This window comes from Neolamprologus multifasciatus, chromosome 6 (genome assembly GCF_963576455.1).
Source record: "Neolamprologus multifasciatus chromosome 6, fNeoMul1.2, whole genome shotgun sequence".
NCBI lineage: Eukaryota > Metazoa > Chordata > Actinopteri > Cichliformes > Cichlidae > Neolamprologus > Neolamprologus multifasciatus.
Genome location: NC_140444.1, coordinates 15,901,944 through 15,916,348, shown reverse-complemented (window position 1 = coordinate 15,916,348; position 14,405 = coordinate 15,901,944). Strand labels below are relative to the sequence as shown.

The following is a 14,405-nucleotide window of genomic DNA, read 5'->3' as shown; positions in this document are numbered from 1 at the left end:
ATTCTGGAAGTACTCAAATATCTGAATCCATTAGTTTAACCCTTGTAATGTCTTCCAAATTACCATACTCTTACCATTACCATACTCTTTTTGTAATATGGAAAAGTTAAGATGGCATGTTAGTTTTAAAGCACTTCATTTTTTTTCTTTTTAAAATCAATGGGTTGATTTTTGCAGATGTGTGGATTGCATTTTTGGCACATTTTTGATGTTTTGAGATCAGTCTTACGAGGGCAGAATTTGGACCTCCTTTTGGGTGATGGGCCAGTAGGGGCAGCTGGTTGAGGAAGAACTGCTGCAGAGGTAGAGCTGGAGCAGAAGTGCTGGTTCTCCATAACCAGTCTGCCAGCTGCTGGTGTCAAACTTTATTATAACAAATCATAGTGCAATAACACAGCAGGTTTGCCAGTGTATACTTGCATGTTCCATGCATAGCTAGACCTGGCATTTCATGCTGCCCATATTTCCCTGGTTTGCTTGGGATGTGCTGTTTGAATGGACAGCGACAATGCACAGCTGTTTGAATGACACTAGGTGCTCATCCGGATTGTACATCATTGGCAGAAGAGACACCTACTTATCCCATACATCTCATATGGGAGCAAGTTTGCCTTGTGCATGACAATCTTCTCTTGTGTCTTTATCATTGAATCGAATCACTCTTTAGATTTTATGAAACATATTGAGTGTCATGGTAGCACGGAAAATTGTCCTACCAGACTCAGCATGCCATAAATTAGCTGTAGCTTCTGGAGCGGTGGCTTTTGTCTCTCTTTATTGCCAACATGCGTCATCTGTCACTGGGAGGAACCAAAGACCAGATCAATTTTTCATCCTTTGACTGGAAATATTCTTCTGTCTCAGTTGGGTCCTCTTCCACATATTCTTCCTCTTCATCAGAAGTGTAGCCCAAATGGTACCTTAAAAAGTTATTACATGTTATTTTCTTAGCCACTTTAAATGATATATGTAGCTTCCAGGTGTAAAAACTAAACTAATACTGAATTGCCTAAAACCAGCAGCAACAATTAAACAGACACTTCAGTTTTAACAAAGGCATATATGAAAAACTGCTTTAGCTCTTTGCTCTGTGGTATTTTAGGTCCAGTTGTTAAGTTCATAAACACAACATCAAGACCATTTTGTAAATTAGAATAATTTTTAGAGTCAGGAAGGAGGATTGTTGAGGATATGGCCAATAACTAGCATTGAATGGGGTGTCTCTTCAGTCTCAGTCTGATCATCCTCATGACATCTGGTTTCAAAACACCAAGATAACAATGCGCAAGTCAAGGCTTCAAAACTGGACTTCACAAATCAGTGAGTGACATTGCATTGGCCACGCTCATCTTTTATACTGACATGTCTCTACTGAATGTAACACACTGAAAAATGATGTGATTATTTAGAATGAAGGAGGAAATAGCAGCATTGATAGTGGAGATCTTATTTTAAAGAAGAACAAACTTTATGTGGGACATCATGTCAGGAAATATTAGATCAGCTGTGTGCAGCAGACAATTTACTAATCAGAGTTAAAAAAAAAAATAGAGACGTGGCTGGCAATTGCTGCTGTCTGCCTACGAACCCTAATTGGTCATTCTTGCAGTCGTGACCTCTCAGGTGTGTCACATTAGTGATCAGGAGGGGGCGGTGGAAGAGGAGGCATCTCCCCGGAACAAGTCAAGAAGTATTTACAATAAAAGCATGTATTAAAACCATAATAATAAAACACTGAATATTAGTAAAAGATTAGAAACGATAAAACATGGCATTTTATTTATTTCTAGCCATTTTTATCCCATAATGTCCTTTTTTCAAAGTCAGTCTTTATTTTAAAATCCCATTTTTCCTGATGGCTTATTTATCTCATAGTGCGAATGGTGGACTGGTGTGAACTTCAGTCAGTTCTGCTCATTTTAGCAGATCAGATAGAGAGGAATAATTTACCAATAGATACTGTTTTGAGTCGTTTAGATGTTTCTGAAATGCTTCGGATGATAATTGCTCTTCAAGATGTTAGCATCGATGACAACATTGTCGAAGGTTTAAGATCTAATACGCCAAGGAAGAACTGTCTTCCACATCTTGAAATCCCGGTGTCGTGCCAAACTAGCTATCCCAGACAGAATTTGTTTTCCCCTGCGTTGGGAGCATGCACTGGCCTTTCGAAATCATGGACAAACAGTATCCCACATTCGTGATTTTTAGTTTATAAACACTGCTTATAATGACTAACTAATACTGACATTTTGGAGATGTTAGCGCTTTATACAGTAACGTTACAGTGGGATACAAATAATATCAGGCTGATCCTGCCACAATTTGTTCCCATGTTCAAAGACTTATTGCTCCTGAAATTTTGGAGGTTTTAGCTTAGTACAGTTCTGTACAGTTACAGAAGGATACAAATAATGATCAGTCAAAATGTCATTGGTTTATTTAAATAATCCTGTCCGATGTTGTGCCAATTGTGCGGGCAATTATTCTGCATGCTGGCTAAAGATGCATGCCCCAATCATGAGAACTGAACAGGAATGCAGTGCTTTTTCAGATACCAGCTGCAAGAAGTATTTAAAACAGATGTGGAAACTTAAACCAGAGTAGAAACTGGTGGCCATAGTTTTAAACTTAGTTATTAACTTTGAACAAGCATGTGAGCTTTACATTACAAAGGTTCCCCACACCTTCAATTACGCTTAAAAGAAATTATATGGCACAATATACATATAATATGAAACAAAGCACAAGGGTTCAACAAATATTGGCAACACATTTTTGTTTTATTGTACAACTTTATAGTCATTACATTGCATTTTTTAATGTTCGGAATTGTTTTCTTATAAACTGTTTTGAAACATGACATTTTACGCAATTTTAATTTTATATACAAAAAACAAAACGAAAATAAACAAAAAACAAAGACACTTAAGGCTTAAAAAATAACAAATGCATTGCAATAAAAATCCAAAATAACAATAAATGTTGATTTAAACAGAAAGTACAATAACAGCAAGGCCAACATTTCCTCACTGCTCTGTCAAACCACAGATCAAACATACAGTCTCAGACAGTTCTACATATCATTGTCTAAGTGAACGTATTATATTTTGTAAAGGATTATAACATTTGGTAACATTTGAGAACAACACACACAGATTTACACACATACATAAACACATAACAATGTGGTGCTATTCCCAAGATATACTGTAAACATGAGAAGCTAAAGTGAGAATAAATGCTGTTAAACTGCCAAGAGTTACAATTACTGCATGGACTCAACACAACTGTGTTATATGTATACAAACATTTCCTCACTCAACTAAGTGAAATTAGAAGTCTTCCATTTCTAGTCTGGTGTGATTGTTTGTAAATGACTTGGCTGTAACGGTTCCCTGCCTCATTGATCTTGGCTTGATTCAAAGATTTTTTTTTAGCTCAAGACTTTATTCTTTATTACAGAGTTTAAGTGAATAAAGGTCTTGTGGCCTGTCTGATAAATCACAGTAATACAGGGTACGCCTGGCTATACACTGTTTGCAATAGATAAATACAAATAGCGGAAATAGCAAATAGGGAAGTAAGTAAATTGATACAGTATAATCATCTGGTGTGTGGTGCCTCCTGCTGAGAGACAAAGAAACAGCATTAGGGCATTAGACTTTGGATATGTATTTTTCTTATACATATTTTGACGCATGTTCTTATTCTTATTGGTATACAGTGGCCTACAAACACGAGAGATGTGCAATTTACAGAAAATTAAATTGGAGGGGAGAGAATGAGAGAAGAAGAGGCAGCTGACAGCGTAAAGACGCAGAAAAATTCCAGCTTTGTGTTTTTTTCCCATTCTAGCTGATGTGCTCCTTTTCACCTCAATACGAAACGCGTAATATTTTCTCTAAAAGTAAAAGACGATCCCGTCTTTTACGGGACGGTTGGCAACTCCCTCCTAGCTGTATAGACTCCGTCATGCTAGCTAGTACGCATTATTGTAACTGACTGTAAAAAGTCAACGCAACAAAAATAAACTACACCTAAACTTGGTTTATATCTGACCCAGATAGACTGCAGGTCATAACTTTTTACCTGAAGTTCAGTTCACCTGACACTCGGACCGGGGGCCGCCTCAGGTCTCTCCTCCTCCTGCCTCCCCTTTCCCTCATCCACCTGCTGGCCTCTGAAAGCTCCGCCATAGCCACCACCAAACAAGTTAGAGTTATTTTTACACATCGGCCAACATCTGGCCAATTCTCCACTTTTCATTGTTTATACCGTTACAAAAAAACCCAAAACAACAAACAAAAAACCAAACAATCGGCCCATAAAAACGAAAAATCACATTCGCCCACTGGGCATTTGCCCGGAATGCACGATGCTCAGTCCAGCTATGGTCGCCGGGAATAAAAAGGCTGTGGTAACTGGACTCCACTTCCATACCTAATGTTGCCATCAGCTGCATCCTCAAATATCTGCCAGTCAGTGGTCTCAAAGCAGTCTTTAAGTATCTCATTAAACTTTGAAAACAGTTTTCTGAATCTGACCACATATAACAACTACAGCCACTCACCACTGTTTATCCCACTTTCTTTGCTTTAAAATTACGAACGGCAATATTAACACTAGAATAACAGGTGAATAATGTGTTGATTAGTGGCATTTCTTAATGTTACAGTGCATACATCTAGCAAGTACCTTAAGGTAAGTTAAATTGTAACTGAGTCTTTAAACAGCTGGTCAAACAAATAAAATGTCAAATATGTTCCAACATCAACTATTCTGGATAGTTTATTTTTCTATTCAGTTCAATTAAATTTTATGTATATAGCGCCAAATCGCAACAACAGTCGCCTTAAGGCGCTTTATATTGTACAGTAGATCGTACAATAATAGATACAGAGGAAAAACCCAACAATCATATGACCCCCCTATGAGCAAGGACTTTGGCGACAGTGGGAACGAAAAACTCCCTTTAAACAGGAAGAAACCTCCGGCCGAACCAGGCTAGGGGAGGTGTAGCCATCTGTTTTGACTGGTTGGGGGGAGAGATGGAAATTAATAAGATGTTCTGTGGAAGAGAGACAGAGATTAATAACAGGTGTGATTCAATGCAGAGAGGTCTATTAACACATAGTGAGTGAGAACGGTGACTGGAAAGGAAAAACTCAATGCATCATGGGAATTCCCCGGCAGCCTACGTCTATTGCAGCATAACTAAGGGGGGATTCAGGGTCACCTGGTCCAGCCCAAACTATATGCTTTAGCAAAGAGGAACGTTTTAAGCCTAATCTTAAAAATAGAGATAGTGTCTGTCTCCCGAATCCAAACTGGAAGCTGGTTCCACAGAAGAGGGGCCTGAAAACTGAAGGCTCTCCCTCCCATTGTACTTTTAAATACTCTAGGAACAACAAGTAAGCCTGCAGTGCAAGAGCGAAGTGCTCTAATAGGGTGATATGGTACTACAAGGTCATTAAGATAAGATGGGGCCTGATTATTTAAGACCTTGTATGTGAGGAGCAGGATTTTAAATTCAATTCTGGATTTAACAGGACGCCAATGAAGGCAAAACAGGAGAAATGTTAATCCAAAATGCTGCAGCATTTTCAGGGAATTTTTAGGACTTCCTGATAATAATGAATTACAGTAGTCCAGCCTAGAAGTAATAAATGCATGAACTAGTTTCTATATGATGAAGACAGTTCATTTAAAGAGGTTTAATCCATCAGGTAGGAAACGAGGAGCATGTACTCACCTTGAGATCGCCATCTGTAGATCAACAACACACATACGATCAGTGAACCAATGACCACCAGAGGGACAACTATTTTGTAGATCTCTACCTTATTTGAGCCTTGTCCAATAAAAGAAATAAAAGAAAAAAATAGTGAGTTAATTTTTAAAATTAAGAAACACAGGAATACATGATAACTCTTTGTCTCCCTGTAATACTACAGTGAACTACATTCAATTTCTCCTTTAATTTTAAAACAATAATCATGTAAAAGTAGAGTGTAAAAAAGACAAAGGGCAGGCAATACTTGCAGTATTGTGACAGATAATAGAATTATAGATTGTGAGGTGAGTGCCTGGGATAGTTACCAAGAGAACCTGAAATTCTTTTCATCAGAAACAGTAAAACATGTACGTGTGGGGGGATTTTCCATAGCACAGCAAGCATTAACCAATCTGGTCTTTTTCTTGTTATTTACAGATGTAGAAAAAAAATGGGATTTAGTATTGTGAGACTGTTAGGGTTGAAACTTTTTCATTTTTGATTTAAATTATTAAATAAAGCTGTTTTAATTATTTTATTTATGCACAATGCAATTGTGCTTATATAATGAGTTGTTTTGAGGGTCATGAGCTTCGTTTGGTGTTATGACTAGGCTGAAATATTGCAGGGACATGTAGATTTTTTGCAGCAACGCTTACATACACACTGATAATGGTTTTCTACAAGTCTTTGTGTCAGAGAGGCCGAGCAAGATATCCTGAACCAGACTGTAGAATCAGTTGAAGATAATACCATTATCAAGGCTCGGCAGGGGTTGTTTTTTTTTTTGTTTTTTTTTTTTTTTGCCTTTCAGGTTCCAGGAGGAGCAGATAGAGGTGAGGTCAGACTGAACAGAGGAAGATTCGCAGCAGACTGCCACCTCCGTGTGGCAGCAAGATAGCCATAATAATCTTTGTTATTGTCATAGTTCGTGCTGTCAAAATCAGTGTGTTAACGCAAATCTGGTAGTGACAGGTAGCTGAACCAATCAACTCAATATGGAAGATGATAAACATGGCCCTCTTGATGGGAAATTTGAGTATTAAAAAAATAATAGATTTAAATTCTCTCTGATTCCACTTTGGCTAAAATTACTAAACAGTATTGTGAGCAGTAGAATGGTGCCAGCAGGCATAACAACTATCATGTGTGGTGCATAATAGCGTGTCATAAACTATACCTGGAGATTCTCGGGATGATGGTATGTTGGTTTTAAATGTTTTCTCATCCTCTTTGCCTCCACTGACATTGAACACAGCACAGGTATACTTTGGGAAAGTGGATCCTCCCAACAAAAACAGTCTGCTCTTGAGTTGAAACAAACCATCGTCTGACTGTGTCACCTCCATTTTAGAGCTTCCTGTCCAGTCATTATTCTCTTCATCAAACCAGCGAAGTGTTCCCTTTGGGTAGCCTCCGTGAGACTCACAGATCAGGGTACTGTCTGTATTTGGGACAATTTTCTCAGGGATGAAGTGTACAGTTGGGACACTGTATCTGGCTGCAGAGACAAAATGGAAACCACAATCACTGAGCTGACCATTGCACCTTGATGTCAATAAAAAGTTGCGACATGTAAAAGCTGTCAACAGTAATTTTCTCAGGTGTAGTGTGCTGTATTTGGCTAAAGAAAACAAAACAAAAACATGATCACTGAGATGAAGATTGCACCTTAATGTTAATTAAATAAAATGACATTACATAAGATGTAATAATTATAATAAGAATATATGATAGCCATAATACTGTATATGTGATAAGAAGATACAAATGAATATGTAAAAAATTTATTTCTTACTTAAAATCTTGTTTCAAAATGATGATTAATCTTTGCTAAAATGCTGTCAAATGTTTCAGTTTTACCTTGCACTTTAAGGGTAGTGACTATGCTGCTATCACCACTGTCTGTAATCACTATGCACTCGTAATCTCCATCGTCTGCCACTGCAGTGTTGGTTATGAGCAGAGATACATTCATGTTCTTCTCGTCCCATAATGGTTCAGCAAACCTGTAGCCTCGCTTTGGCCGGTCCAATCTCCCTCTATTGAAACCCAACAGGAGATCACCTTCGTCTTTGGAAGAGGTCAGTTTTTTCCAAGCAACCACACGAATATTTGGATCAATTATATCTGTTGTTTTTTTAACGACACACTCCAGCAGTGAATGTTGGCCATATTGTCCCACATTTTCAGCTTTGCTTTCCACTTTCACAAATTCTGTAGAAAAAGAAAGCAAAATTAGATATGACGTCACATGAGTACCAAACACCATTCCATGCTTAAAGTTCTCTGATTATAAATAAACTTACCACTCTTGACTGCAGTGACACAGAGGGCAGTGAAAATGAATAAAAGAGTACCACGGGAGGCCATGATTATTTACCTGAAAGGACAGTTAAAATGAGCAGGATCAGTTTGCAACTGTTTTACATCAAATGGATTTTTTTGCTTTTTTACTAATCAAACAAGAGGGTGCAAAGTGCATTTAAGTATAACAAAGTAAAAGCTACTTTAGCTACTCCCTTAACCCAGAGGAGTCAGAGTATGTAAGTCCACATATTGGATTTGACAGATTTTTGTAGCCAATGGTGCATCATGTCCTTCTTGATGCACTCCCCAAGGGATTCAAAGCTGGACTCAAAACAGGGAAAATTGCGTATAAGGATATATTTAATCAATATTGATGCTCGTTGGGGAAACAGCATCGGTCTTAAAAAACATTAGAGCCTCCTGCTATCGTAGCACAGAGGTTCAGTTGACATGAAGAAAGAAAATGCTCTCAGTTATGGAAACGGCCAGTGGGTTTGTGTTCTGTTTGATGCATGGTGTACATGTGTGTGTTTGTTGGCTAGTAATAAAGTTGCGCTCTCTCGGGGGGCGTGTTCATTCATCAAAAATGGCTGAAGGCTGATGTGTGTTTATTCCTCCCTAATCATTGTCAGTGCAGTTTACTATTGATGTCGGACTTCTCTGCCCATTTTCATACTTCTGCTAACGGGCTATGGGCCCAGATAACTACAACGTTTCTAAAGGAGTTAAAGTGTTTTTGCCACCGAGAGAAGCGTCGCAATGTACAGTGTACCCGTTGAGGATCAGTATACCATGCTTGTGGCCCACCTTCGTTTGCAAGGACTAAGAGACATTATTTTGAAGCAGCCTACCAACATGGAGGGAGAAGAAGACACACCAAAAAATGCAGAGTTATATGCGGAGCTGATCCAGCTTCTGGATGACAAAAGCCTCGTATAATTAGTCTGTATACAGAACTGACTTCGCTCCAAAAGTCCAGCAGTGAGAGTTTGACTATGTTATAGAGCAGAGACAGCTATCACTGCCCTGAAAAATGCTGGTGAAACACTGAGTGATGGGTTATTGGTTTTGAAGGGACTGCCAGAATCCTTCAAACCACTTGCTATTCATATTACTGCTGAACGAAATTGGCGCACACTCTTTGATATGGCCAGGACTATGCTAATAGACTATGTGCACGTTAGCATATGCTACTTCCGGTGCGGAAACTCCTGTGGGGATCTTTGTTTCCGGTGTCCTATTCGCGCCTGGTTTACGGTCCAAAACAAGTTAAGCAAATGAATGAATCAAGCGGCAATTTACACTTCTATAGATGTCTTGGGCATTTATCCAATATATCTGTAAATGATGTTCATCGACTTGTCGAGATTTTTCCTCCGCACCTCAGAGCAAAAGAGAAAAGGGATTCAAATGTTATATTTCTCAGCTGTCCCTCGTTTATTGCAGGTGTTATGTTCTAAAAATAACCAGTGATAGGTGAAAAAAAGTTGCCAATTTTATTTTATGACGGTGCAAAACGTTTCGTGGACATTGTGGACATACAGTACTGCACTTCAGAGTCACACTGCTAGCGATCGATGCAGCAATTCTGTACTGTACAGGAGAGATGTCACAGAGGAGATAGTCTGCAGCAATCAGGATGCAGGACACAATGTGACGTAAAATAAAATAAGCATGCAAACTTGCACTAAAAAAATCTGTGAAACAGCGAGGTGAAAGGTGAACCGCGTTATTAGCGAGGGACTACCGTAATTTTGAAGGTAAGTCACAACATACCCTTCGTACATACTAATGTATAGAAACCCTTACCAGCAATCATTCATTTTTTGTGTGGCTTTTTTTCACGGTTTGTTAACATGCTGTGTTGGTGTGTACTTGACTAGCTGATCTCGACATAACGGGGGAAACATCTGGTTTGACTATTGTTCACCTGTAGTTTGAATGCTGAACATTTGCCTGTTTAAATCATAAGACCAGTCACTATACAGAGATGTGCTTCTGAATGTGGACGATGTGTCTTCTGCATGCAGTAATGCAGTTCTGCTTGTGTTGAGTGATGTAAACAACTGATCGATCTAAACTCTTTAAACGTCAAAATTGATCATTAGATTTTTTATGACACAACAGTGGTGAGTGTTCCCACCTTCTCCTCTTTGTAACTTAACGCAATCTTTCCTTTTTTTGAATTTTGGACATGATTTGGACATGACTGCACCTCCAAGAACTCGGCTGTTAAACCCCTAAAGTTTGCAGATGACACCACTGTCATTGGCCTCATTCAGGATTGTGATGAGTCTGCATACTGGCAGGAAGTTGAGCAGCTGGTACTCTGGTGCAGTCAGCACAATCTGGAGCTGAACACTCTTAAAACTGTAGAGATGAACTGGACTTATTTATAGTTGGTTTACACAGCTTTGTGTATATATGTGTAATGTATATATAGACACGTGTGTGTGTGTGTGTGTGTGTGTGTGTGTGTGTGTGTGTTTTACATTGCTGTGCTTGAGAGCCACCATCTACCGGAACCAAATTCCTTGTATGTGTCTGCACATATACTTGGCCAATAAACACGATTCTGATTCTGATTTTGGAGTATATCTTCGCAGTAGCGATTGACCGCAAAGTAAAGCTACCGGAAATGTACAACCCCACATCCGGTCTCAAACCAGGAAGTTAGCATTTTCTCGTGCACAGGGTCTATAGAGAAAGAGTTACCGTAGGAGTTGTGGACCTACGCAGTGCAAACAGCAGCTGTAGTGAGGAAGAGATGTTTTAACAGGTGTAAAAAACAGACATCATATTTAAAGCTGACAGGAAGAAGGACAAATCTTTTCAAGATGCAGAAATCTGGGTCAGTGTGTTATGCCTACAGGCAGAACAAGAGAAAACTAGACTCATGGTGTGAGAAAGGAATCTTTGTTGGATATGACAAAAACAGTCCAGAGTATATGGTCTGCTACCCAAATAGTGGACAAGTACAGAAGCATTGACTCATGAAGTTTGAGACCAAAACAAGAGCAGAGAGACAAACACAACCTGACATAATGCCAGATGATGACATTGACTTTGAGATACAAAGTCAATGTTTGGTCCAATTCTTCACCCGCATGAAACTGATTGAACTGCCACGATCAACTCCCGTTTTACATTTTCTGCCACTTCACAGGACTAAATCACGGATTTACACACACGTCCTAAACGTCTTTCCCGAGGCTAGTTATATCCAGACCACAGATTTAGACGCGACAATTTGTCTTGTTGACGTGCGCACTGAGAATCCCAGGAGATAAAACGCAGACTGATTTTTTTCCCCACAACCATTTAGGCTACTCAGTCCTTTTCAGACTTTACTTCTGGAGCGCGACGAAAATTAAAAGTTACTCCCACCTCCAACAGCTGGGAGTAACTTTTCGTACAGTTCAAAGTAAATAAATAAATAAACCCACAGGAGACAATAAATAGCCTAACCAGAAGAAGCAAGCGCACATGATGAGATACAGGAGGCCAGAAAATACTGGAAAATCTCATTATTATTTTGATCTGTAAGAATTTTGAATTTTAATTAATTAATTTTAAACTGGTTATTTTCTGCACTTAGAGTGATGCTGAGTTTCACTTACAGTGGATGAAAGCGGTTGGAGCTGGGAGTTACGAGATACGAATTACGAGCATAATGAGATATTCTAGTATTTTCTGGCATCCCGAGAATTATGAGCAACTCTGAGTTTTTTTGTGCTCTGAAATTAGTTCTCTGGGATGATCGCTTTGGTAACTTATGGTATGCTTCGAACTTATCTCCCAGAGAAGGAAGTATGAAATCACCGCCTACTGACCACAGTTCTCTGGAAAATAGTTGTCTTTGACGCCGTCACTTATTTTCAGTTTTTTCGCTTTTCACAGTTAAAGTCTAATTTGACACCTCAGGTGGAGCGCAGGATTCATCCAAAATGTGTTACAGCCTACCTCTGCAGAGTAGTGATGGGATTTCCGGCTCTTTTTAGAGATCCGGCTCTTTCGGCTCGGCTCACTAAAAAGAGCCGGCTCTTTCGGCTCCGAACCGGCTCTTCAGGTTGTTTTGTTGCTTTAATTATTTAATCATTAACAATAATATAAAATTATGCAGAAAAGGAATTACTAATGTAAAAAAAGTGGTTTTATTTATATATGTTTATATATGGCCCCTAGAGACAAAGCACGTACAAACTCTAAAGCATATACAAACTCCAAAAAGCACGTACAAACTCCAAAACACATTTCTAGCGTTTACTGAACTTCCAAAACAGAGCTACCCAGATCACTTAAATTACACAATTGAAAGCATATGTGTATTGTTTGTGTATTTATAGACAAGCACTCGTATTTATTCAAATAATTTAAAAAAAAAAAAAAGTTCATTTACCTGTTACTACCACACACCAAATCCGGTTGTTGATACTTCCTGGCTTGTGTAGCCACTAGGTAACAAAAGCTCAACACTGCGCCCTAGAAACCTGGAGCACTTCTGTTGTCTTTTGTACGTGATTCTGAGTTTATACGTGCTTCTGAGTTTTTATGTGTTTTGGAGTTTGTACGTGCTTCTGAGTTTTTACGTGTTTTGGAGTTTGCACGTGCTTCTGAGTTTTTACGTGTTTTGGAGTTTGCACGTGCTTCTGAGTTTTTACGTGTTTTGGAGTTTGTACGTGCTTCTGAGTTTTTACGTGTTTTGGAGTTTGTACGTGCTTTGTCTCTAAGGTCCACCATAAATATACTTTATTTATTCACTCTACATGTAATAAATAAATCATATAATACAAAAAACAACTATTTACATTTTAAACTTTTAACTATTTAAATTTTCAGCTTTTTCCTTTTAAACAAATTTAACGTGAAACAACACACAACACTGCAAACCACAACACAATTAAATATAAATTAAAATATTAAAACAAATAGAAGATGCACATTCTCTGACATATGGGCCTGCATGATTTCTGAATCCTTTATCATCTGCAACTGAAAATAGCGGATGATTACTATACCTTTCTAATGTGACGTTGTTGTCCCTGCTCTCTTTCTCTCTGGCTCTGTTCCTGTGCTACTGAGAGTGTAACTAACGCCCCTCCCCCCTCTGCCCAGCGCAAAGTACAGGCCGCGCATGCGGAGTTTAGCGGAAAAAAGGGCGAGAGAGAGGGTGAGAGAAAGAAGAAAAAAAAAACCCTCACGGCTCCCAATAAGGAGCCGGCTCGCGTCGTTCACTTCAAAGAGTCGGCTCTAAGAGCCATTTCGTTCGCGAACGACCCATCACTACTGCAGAGTGTAGAAGAACACGAAACACCATCTTCTTCTTCTCCTTCTTTGTGTTTAACGGCGGTTGGCAACCAACGTAAAGGAGCATTACCGCCTCCTACTGTTCCGGAGTATGGGTCAGACAGTGAGTTTACAATTTGTATCCAAAAAAAAAAAAAAAAACTACACTCGTTCATAAACACCTATATCCTTCAGAAACCCACCAGTTCTCTCACCTGTGCCCTACTACCCCCCAACACACTCTTCAGATTAAATACCCCAATTCCCCGCTCCTTCAATCTATTCTGCAGAACTTTCCTCTCCACATCATAACCCTTGCACCGCAGTATTACATGCACACTCCACAAAGCCCCGTCTCATGTTCTCCTATCATCTGTAGTGTTTTATTTAATGCACAATGTCCCAGTCTAAGCCTGGTCAAAACACCGTCGGTTCTTGGACCATCTGTAATGATGGAAAAGGAAAAGGGAGGTCCTCTTCCATCGCTGGTAGCCAAGTATGGAGGACCACAAGAGCCACGCGCATCGAAATAAGGAATTCTGTGGTTTATTAAAGTGCAATTGGAAAAAGGATTTTGAAATGCAGTTTATTAAATTGGAATTCAAAAATGAATTTACAAATGCAGAATGTATTCTACAATTCATTATTTAATCACAGAATTCTTTATTTCTATGCACGTGGCTCTTGTGGTCCTCCATATACAGAAGCGTTACCTGTACACAAATCCTCATGTAATGCTTTGTGGGCAATCCTTCTGATTATTGCCCACAATCCTTATCCATCCCTCAATTTCACACAAGGTGGTGCCATTGTCCCATTTAGCAGTTTTTAACTTCCACCTTTTTAACTAGGTTACACAAGCTTTCTTTACTTTCTTTAGAAAGTGTTGAAGAAATGTTACTCTGGCTTCTTGAATGACATTCAGAGCTTTTTGTTCCCTTCTTGCTAAGATGCTTCAAGAATGTTTAGGTCCAGGCTCTGGGGAGGTTAATCCATGATTGATAGTGTTCACTGATAATGACAGTGTGTGTTT

The 14,405-nt window shown here is 39.0% G+C and overlaps 1 protein-coding gene across 2 annotated transcripts; it reads right to left on the bottom strand.

The window, feature by feature from the left end:
- Positions 1-4,444: 4,444 nt before the first annotated feature.
- On the bottom strand, positions 4,445-13,452 carry LOC146516709 (CD276 antigen homolog). 2 transcript variants are annotated; one of them, XM_085163800.1, is made up of 7 exons: positions 13,371-13,448; positions 11,920-12,049; positions 8,086-8,159; positions 7,640-7,993; positions 6,957-7,277; positions 5,756-5,854; positions 4,445-5,071 (listed from the first exon to the last, which is right to left on the bottom strand). In XM_085163800.1, exons 3-7 carry the CDS (start codon positions 8,147-8,149, stop codon positions 4,932-4,934), a joined length of 978 nt encoding a protein of 325 aa, XP_085019926.1. In that variant the 5' UTR covers positions 8,150-8,159; positions 11,920-12,049; positions 13,371-13,448; the 3' UTR covers positions 4,445-4,931. The 2 variants fall into 2 exon arrangements, with proteins under 2 accessions (XP_085019926.1, XP_085019925.1); XM_085163799.1 differs by lacking the exon at positions 11,920-12,049 and having other exon boundaries at positions 13,371-13,452.
- Positions 13,453-14,405: the final 953 nt, after the last annotated feature.

What these genes read in the sequence shown, in the direction of transcription:
- LOC146516709 (XM_085163799.1), bottom strand. Translation starts at nt 8,149, where the DNA reads ATGGCCTCCCGTGGTACTCTTTTATTCATTTTCACTGCCCTCTGTGTC. An exon ending in TGTCACTGCAGTCAAGAGTG is followed by an intron (nt 7,994 to 8,085) that starts GTAAGTTTATTT and finishes CTTTTTCTACAG; the next exon opens with AATTTGTGAAAGTGGAAAGC. An exon ending in CACTACCCTTAAAGTGCAAG is followed by an intron (nt 7,278 to 7,639) that starts GTAAAACTGAAA and finishes TTGTCTCTGCAG; the next exon opens with CCAGATACAGTGTCCCAACT.